This window comes from Rhyacophila brunnea, unplaced genomic scaffold (assembly GCF_057557595.1).
Source record: "Rhyacophila brunnea isolate RB1 unplaced genomic scaffold, BYU_Rbru_1.0 scaffold_14, whole genome shotgun sequence".
Lineage (NCBI taxonomy): Eukaryota > Metazoa > Arthropoda > Insecta > Trichoptera > Rhyacophilidae > Rhyacophila > Rhyacophila brunnea.
This window is the reverse complement of record NW_028232796.1, coordinates 11004286-11013287: the sequence shown is the minus strand read 5'-3', so window position 1 is coordinate 11013287 and position 9002 is coordinate 11004286. Positions and strand designations below refer to the sequence as shown.

General features: G+C 29.5%; 1 protein-coding gene across 1 annotated transcript; it reads right to left on the bottom strand.

The window, feature by feature from the left end:
• Positions 1–2615: 2615 nt before the first annotated feature.
• LOC147075615 (uncharacterized) lies at positions 2616–3371 on the bottom strand. The gene has a single exon (XM_085942000.1). The coding sequence runs from the start codon at positions 3339–3341 to the stop codon at positions 2700–2702; it is 642 nt and encodes a 213-aa protein (XP_085798126.1). The 5' UTR covers positions 3342–3371; the 3' UTR covers positions 2616–2699.
• Between the last annotated feature and the right edge of the window lie 5631 nt (positions 3372–9002).

Here is a 9002-nt window from a genome sequence, read left to right as displayed (position 1 = left end):
CAATAACTACTCAAATGGAATAGTAAAGAATTTAAATATATACTCCATCAATATTATTGCTAATATATAATTATACAATGGGAAGATTTGTAGTCGATTACTTTTATATAAATTTTTGTGCTTTATTACTTTGTCACTTCCATTCAATTAATGCAGTTATCAAGACAATATGTATTTATGTGTATACTGTATACTTACTTCTACGTAGAGGAAAATGAAAGTTTGTATTGCAGAATAGAACAATGCCTTCACTCTGAGCGCTTTTCCAAGCAAAATTAAATACTTTTCTGTTGAGACGAAAAGTCATACACATTTTGCAATCAACGCGAACACTCTTTTGCGATAAACACGTTGAAAATATATAAACTCAGTTTCTGGTGAAGATTCATTCATTATGTTGAATATTTTCTATCGTATAGCTGAATAAACAATTATTAAGATTTATAAGTTTTAGATGTAGATGAAAGGGCGGATTTACCAGTAATTTGAATATGCGTAGGATTGGAACCGTACACTGATAAGGGATCCCGAATTTAAAAAAAAAGTATTACGCAAAAAAATCATAAATGTTACATTTTCTTAAAATGATTTAATAGAATTTCACAGAATTTGGGAATGATAAAAGATGCCAGAAATTAAAATACTTATAACATTTTTTGCAGGGTTAATAATAATAATAATATTATGTACCATTTTCATTATATTTTAATTTTTAACTTCATAATATACTTTAAAATATTACAAAATTATTATTAAATTATGCGGTTTAAGTGTTTCTTTTCAGCTTTAGGGAGGAAGCTGTTTTATATATTATATTATATAGCTACAAATCCATTTTTACTATGAGATACCTTAAGCAAGCGATGTTTAGAGAAAGGTCTCGATTAGATCCATCTGTCTCTGTGTAGATCAATGATACTCAACCTTTTTTTTCTTCGGGCCAAATACATAATATATTTGTAAAGTAACGCGGGCCGCATCACTACTGGTGTGACGAAGAAAATCATGAACCCTTTTTTACAAAATATTTTTAAGATTTAAAAAAAATATGCGTGTTTTTTTAATTAATCATGTGCAATAGCAACACTCTTATACCAGATCTGATGTGGACCATAATGACAATCCTCTTCGGGTGTCGAAAAAGTCGAAACGAATTTCAAGATATACGAAATTCCTGATAATAAATGTGTTTCGGGCCACACATAAAAGCTTAAAGGGCCGCATGTAGCCCGCGGGCCGCAGGTTGAGTATCCCTGGTGCAGATAAATAACGTATGGGTGGTTCACAATAATTATAGATCAAGTCCATCAAAATCGAACCCGAGATATTTGTACATAAAGTTGAAACACGTTTTGTAAAATTCAGAAATGTTTTCACTGTAATATACTTACCATATTTTGTTGATAGTACCTACATGGATCAATTTAAATAAATAGTCAAAACATAAAGTATATTTAGGTTTTATTAATATTAGCAAATTAAAGTTGGCAAATACCTCTTTATATTGCTGATTCAATTTGATGTCTTATCAATACTATTATTGCCATTTATGCGGAAAATTGTAGAGCTATGATTGTTATATTAACACACAATATTATAGAAACCTGTTTTATCTAGCCACTGAAACAAAAAATCGATTTTTATGAAAATTGGACTTGAACTATAATTATTGTAAATCACATTGTTATATTATCCAGCTTTATAATATAATATATAAAAAAATTCGCACGAGAGCTACCTACAGTTGATTTTGAGACGATCACCTTAAAATGACGTGCAGATGTTTCAAGAAGAGCTGTCATTTTATCAAACATTTGTCATAATGATTGGCGAAAATAATTAATGGACGTGAAAAAAATCTAATATTATTATATAATTTGAAATGTTATTTTATTTCAAAACCATAAAATGGAATGATATTAAATAAAACATTATTTATTTTGCATTAAGTGACAGCCAGTTCCTGGAAAACAGTCTAAGTAAATTTCACATAAAAACATCTGTTATTTATTACAACGTTCACTCTGTGGAGCCCCATATTATGTTTTACTTAGAATCGAACATAGTACTTTATTTTTTGCTTTAATTTACTGATTTTTTTTAAATATTGTTTTCACAAAGATAACAACTATTTTAATTAGCATTCACAAATATATTATAATATAATATATTATATTGTATTTCTAAATATAATTTTGTGGTGGCATTACGTAATCAGTAAATATTTGGGAGTAGCAATTTTAATCAGTTTAATAATTAATTAAAACCAAGTGACTAGGGCAGAAGCAAAACTTGAACGTTGTATAATTAGAAGTCAACTAAAGTAATTTATATTAGTATGCTAAACATATAATAATATATGAATATTTCTTACTTCTAAAATTACATTAATTCAAAAAGTGCTCATTAAAACTTTTATTAGAAAGCTTTTCAAATGAGAATGAAAGCTTATAACTTTAATAGCAATAATAAATTAAATAATATTTTTTTCATTGTATTCAGTTTATTTATTAAAACACATTATTCAAAGCAAACCTTACAAAAATAATAGTTTTTAGAAAATAAATTTAACATTTTGATAAAGTCTACCAACAATAATTTAATAACTCAAAATTTCAATCGTTCAAATAAAAATAAAATCAGTCGACAATTATACCAGCAAGCATTTTCACAGCTTTCCACAATTAAAATTAAAAAAACTAACCCTGATAAACTTGAAAATACTCGGGAGTATAAACCACAAGCGGAGAACTGAGGTCTTGGACTCCTAAACTTTGAATTCTGTTAGAGTACTGCATCCTGGCTGGATCAGAGACGATATTATAATAGAACTTTTGCAACCGCGAATCAGGTAAAAGAATATAATACGCTCCTTGCTGATTAGTTGGTTTAATATTTTCTACATCATCACTATTTTCTTCTCCATGTAACGATGCTGAATTTTTACTTGTAGCAGCTTCTTCAGATAGTGTTGTTGAATCTGTAGAAGATACCGTAGTAGGTGCTCCATAAGTTTGCGCTGGCGGTCCATAAACTTCAACAGGGATGCCGTATACTTCTACTGGGGATCCATATTCTTTAGCTGGAGTAGTAGCTTCTGGCGCTTTTTCATTTGGAAGTTCTAATTGTCTGCCAGCTGGTTTCCATCCAGACGGAGGATACGGTCCACTCGTTTCTTTAGGAATATCTTGTTCAGTTGGTATTAATGGAATAACATCAATTGCGGGTGGCTTTTCTTGATTTGCTAGTTTAGCTTGAAGTCTTGCAGATCTATACTTCGGAGGTTCACCGGATGTTACAGCTATCAATAAGCAAACTGTGACTAAGACAAAACTCTTCATTTTGATTTTGGTTGCGTAATGATTTGTAACTGAAATATGACTGATGAATATTATAATCTTGATCTCTCTTTTATACTCATCTGCTTAGTTAATTAATAATCTTCTTAGCCCGATAAGCAAGTGAGGCTATTTCCTTAATTGGACTTGCATTGTTATTAGCGAGCCGTTGTTCAGGGTTTCCCGATGCTTTTTGCTTACATTTTGTCAATGAATTATACTAATTGTTTTCAGAACCATTCGGTAATTAAAATATAAATAAATTTACAGGTTTTTAAATTTCAGAATACTAACAATTTTAACGATTAAAGTTTCAGTTGGCTCAATACTGGAAAGTCAACGTTATCTTGAAGTAATTTCTGTTTTAAAACAATCCTTATTATGACTTTAATTTAAATTTTTGATGTTAGATATTTTAAGCCTGTGATCATTACAGAATTGATAATTATGACAGACTTACGGTGAGTCAATCAAAGATTAAAATTATAATATTTTCGGAGTGATATTTTTATCCTTTTCCTCTTCTGGTTCGCAGTGCGTAATTAAAATATTGAAACTATTATAAAATATTGAAAAAAAAAACCATTAGTTTTTCACATTATAACATTGTATATATATATGTTAAATAATAATATTACAATAGTCAGCCGGGGCTAATTTCTCAGATAATAAATACTTAGCTATTTTTGGAAAATTATTACTTTAAGTTTACATTGTGATCTTACAAATATTTCTTTTCCATTTTAAAACATTTTCATAGCGGTTGGAGATTCGCGGTAAATTGATAGCCTCGAACAATAAACTGAAGTCAGACGGAAAACTAAAATATATCAATTTATCTTTTCTTCGTCTGCCTACTTTATCATTGCTATTAGCTGGTAAAACTGTTAATTATCTAACTACGATGATTGTAAAGGTCCTCGTCTCTGAAGCCATGTTTACAGGTTCAAACCCTAGTGTTACATGTTGTTTTTACAATGTTCGTTAGTCATGTGAAAGAGCCCACTGATTTGGACTAATAATTGATATTATCAACCATTGCATGTATAATTTTCCGATTAGAAGCAAACATATTACTACAACGTTTTTATTAGCTCGTATCCTTATTTATCCGGTGGTTCTTTGTCCGGTAAAAATCTTGCAATCGATTTTTAACTAACTTTCCGACTAGTGAAACTTTTAGAATATATCAGAACACGATGCCAATGCATTTTTTTAATACTTTTAGCCATCTTTAAGTAGAATTGAATTCATTTTCAGTTAATTCTGTTTTGTATGAAAAGTTATTTCAACACCATTATTGGTCTATGGGTCTGGGGTCCTAGCAACTAAATTATTAATATATACGTGCGTTACTGTGTAAATCAATATAATTGTTAAAATGACATTTCAGTATTATTTCTATCAAGTACAATTTTTTTTGATTGTTTAAGCTAGTCAAGTCAAGTTTATATGATTCAACAGAAAATTTAAAAACGTTCTGTATAAAAAGTTCTTTTTATCTTATAATTATTTTTCAACTATCTTATAAGTGATACAATATAATACCTTGTTTTTTTTTAAATTAAAATCATGATTTTATATATTTAAAACATTACGCTTAAAGGCGCTTAGTGGCGAAAGAGGTAATTTACTTAAATTACTGATTTCAATATCCTATCAATATGGACGTATGACTTACAAACACAATCCTCGTTAAAACTTTAATAAAGTCATAAGTCTGGTTGTTATGACAACTAGACTTATGACGAGATAGAAAGATTTCGAGACATTTTTTTGCACAAAAAACGTCAAATAAATGTGAAATAGACGTATTTTTATGCGTAGTAACTAATTTTTTTTCAAATTAATTGTTGTTTAGTAATAGGTACAACATTAAAATATTTTTTGGAAAACATGTCAAACAAGTTGATTTTTCAAAGAAATAAAAGTGATAATCGCATGGTTTATTATTGAGTAGATATAGGTACGTTTTATAACTTTGTACTTTTTACTACACTGATCGCCTTTTTGCCTGATTACCTCGCATAAAATTAGATCAAATGATATTCACTTGTATTAATATAATTTAATAATAAATAGATAATAATATAGACATAATATGTTAAAAATATATTTTAAGAATATATTACATTATTTTCATTCACTATCATTTTCATCCAAGAGCCGGAGTGCAAAGTTATGCAGCGTATACTCCACAAAATAAATCGTATATTTAACTATGTTAATAATATACCAAACTAATTTATGAATTAATTTATAAATTAATAGTTATAATTTTCACTATAATGTAAAAATAAATAAAAATTTTAATTTGAAAAAATAAATAATTACAAGATAAAATGAACTTTTTATATACCACGTTTTTAAATTTTCTGTTGAATCATATAAACTTGACAATTCTATGTATTAATAATTTAGGACTAATAAGGCAAATGTCAAAATCATTTTTTGCTATTTTGCAACAAACAAACAAATATAGAATACTGAAATGTCATTTTGATTTCCATAGTAACGCACGTATATATTAAGAATTCAGTTGCTAGGACCACCCTCTTAGCAACCAATAATAGTGGATTGGATTAGGGATTTCTTCCGAAATAACTTTTCATACAAAACAGAATTCAATTCTACTTAAAGATGGCTAAAAGTATTAAAAGAATGCATTGGCATCGCGTTCTGGTATATTCTAAAAGTTTCAAATGTCTAGCTAGTCGGAAGTTAGTTAAAAATCGTTTGCGAGATTTGTACTGGATAAATAACCACCGGACAAACAAGAATACGAGCTAAGAAAAACGTGGTTAAATTGCCTAAGTAAACAGTCTTAATAAGTTTAATTGTTACTACGTACATCGTTGACTAAGCCCTGTCGCAGGTAAACCAAAGGACGTCTGAGTATGACATTGACCGAATATTTGACTACATATTGGGAAGCGTTATGCGTGATCGTCGCTCGGGGGGACTTCCATTGTTTGACTGATGATTGTAATCCTTGCATACTAAACACCTGACTGCAAATGACGAGTCCAATGCTATTATTATTATAGTCAGAGATTCAGTTAAGTAGTATTTTTGTTCATCACAGTAAAACATTTATCTACATTGTCACAAATCTCAGTGGCGAAGGGTGGAGGTAGGATGTTGATACAACATAAATGGGCCACAATAGACTTTATCTGTCATACGTATTTGTATTCATTGAACTAAGTCAACAATTTATATATTATGGTATTAGTTAGTTTTTTTTTTAAATTCAATTAAGGCTATATTTCAGCTTGAGAACGGTCTAAAACGATCGTGAATACGCGACGCGAAGATTATGCAAATGACGTCTGCAGAACAAAACATAATTTATCATAAAAAGTCAACATGCGTCCATTTAATGTTATGTTTATCGTAATAATAATAATATATTCATTAACATGTTTTCTTTTTCAAGTAAATGGGTAACGATTTTTAGTCATCTTTACACGACTTAAGAATTAATTCACCCGTCGCCATCACAAAACAAATTGTCATGTTCACAGCTCGACTTTCGCTCTCCGATTGCCAGTCCAAAATTTCGTCGCACCTATAGTTGAAAATTATTTGCCATTTCACTGAATTACTGTCTTAAACACTGTGAAAACCATGCCATAATAGATAAAAGTCCAAAAATAGTCGTATATCTATAATTGTGCCATTAAGCCATACATAATTTTGGATATTTTATAGATAGAATAATATTTTTTATCTACTATGGTTTGGCTTAGGCAGGGTTTAATGAATTTTAAAAAACTTACCAACAACATGTGTAACATGTACCTATTCTTAATTCAACGGAAACAAATATTAAGTATAAATAATGTAAAAGTGTGCATTAGTAAATAAAATAAATAAAAAGGATTTCAAGTTATGCACATATTTTATATTTTTATAAAAATTGATGTTTTTTAAATAAATATAAAAAATATGAATTAGTCAAAAATCTGTATAAGAAAAATTGAAAACTTAAGCTAAATTTTAATAATAAATATGACCATAAAATATAATGTAATAATAGCGTAACTGTGTACGAAAATATGTAACAAATTCACATATTTTTTACTTAATTGTAAGTTTACTACCTATCTTTGATTTCTTTTATTTTGTTAACTGTCAATTCATGGTGTAACTGCATTGCATTTTTTTTGTAGTACTTATTCCACTTTTATATAATAGATTAGGACCGGTTTCGTCCGCCTCAGAGGGACATTTTCAACTCAAAAAAATGTCCCTCTGAGGCGGACGAAACCGGTTCTAATCTTTTATATAAAAGTGGAATAAGTACTACAAAAAAATTGCGTTTTAGTAAATAAAAACAACAATACCTATCTTTGACTTAAAATAAAAAATATTTTTCTTTTGTATGTTTTCAGATACATATTTATTAATTACCACAGTTTAAATTGTAAATTATCAAAAAAACCTTAGTTGAGGCATGGTATAAAAATATCGTGGCTAGGCGATGCGCGGATTTTGCAAATGACGCGTGCCGAACGAAATACAATTTGTCATATAAATCCAACATGCGTCCATTTAATGTTCTATTAGTAACAATAATAATATATATTCATTGACATGTTTTCTTTTTCAAGTAAATGGGTAACGTTTTTTAGTCATCTTTACACGATTTAAGAATTAACACCCCCGTCGATATCACGATAAAAATTGACGCGTTCACAGCTCAACGTTTGCTCTCCGATTGCCAACGAATCCAAAATTTCGTCTTACCTATAGTTGAAAATTATTTGACGTTTCACTGAAGTGCCGTCTAAAGAGAGAGCGTAGTGCATTCGTTTAATCATCATAGAGAAACGAAGTATCAATTAATAAAGAATGTGCCTAATTTCAGCTCTCTTGGACGACGACTATGTCTACACATTCGGTATAAACTTCAGTAGGTTATAGGTACAGTGAGATAATTGAATTTGGAACGCTGCGGTAGATATCGCAACGAAAACAATAATAATTTGACATGCCTCACCGAAGTAATGGCCGACGTGTCAAATGAAATCCTAATGCTTGTTCCAATTCTGCCACTCCGTGATACGAATTCCAATAATGTCGCACGGCCATATAAAATGTATCATATTATGTGCTTGTAAAGACACAAAGAATTGGTAGGTACAAAGAGAGTATTGAGTTGTAGACTAACAATGTAATAATTATCCATATTTTACCAATTAGGAAATTTTTATCGTTTACAAAATTATTTAGATTATACAAAAGTAAGATAATACTAATCAATAAGAATTGATATTAAGGCTATACTTCAGCTGGGCCACGGCCTAATCGAAGAATTTGCAAACACGACGCGTGCAGAACAAAACATAATTTATCATAAAGAGTCAACATGCGTCCATTTAGTGTTATGTTTATTGTTCTATTTGTAATAATAATAATATATTCATTGTCATGTTTTCATTTTCAAGTAAATATGTAACGTTTTTTTAGTCATCTTTACACGATTTAAGAATTAATTCCCCGGACGCCATCACAAAACAGATTGACGTGTTCACAGCTCGACTTTCGTTCTCCGATTGGCAGCCAGTCCGAAATTTCGTCGTACCTATAGTTGAAAATTATTTGCCGTTTCACTGAAGTATGCTCTTAATATTACTTAACTTATTCACTGTAGAAAAT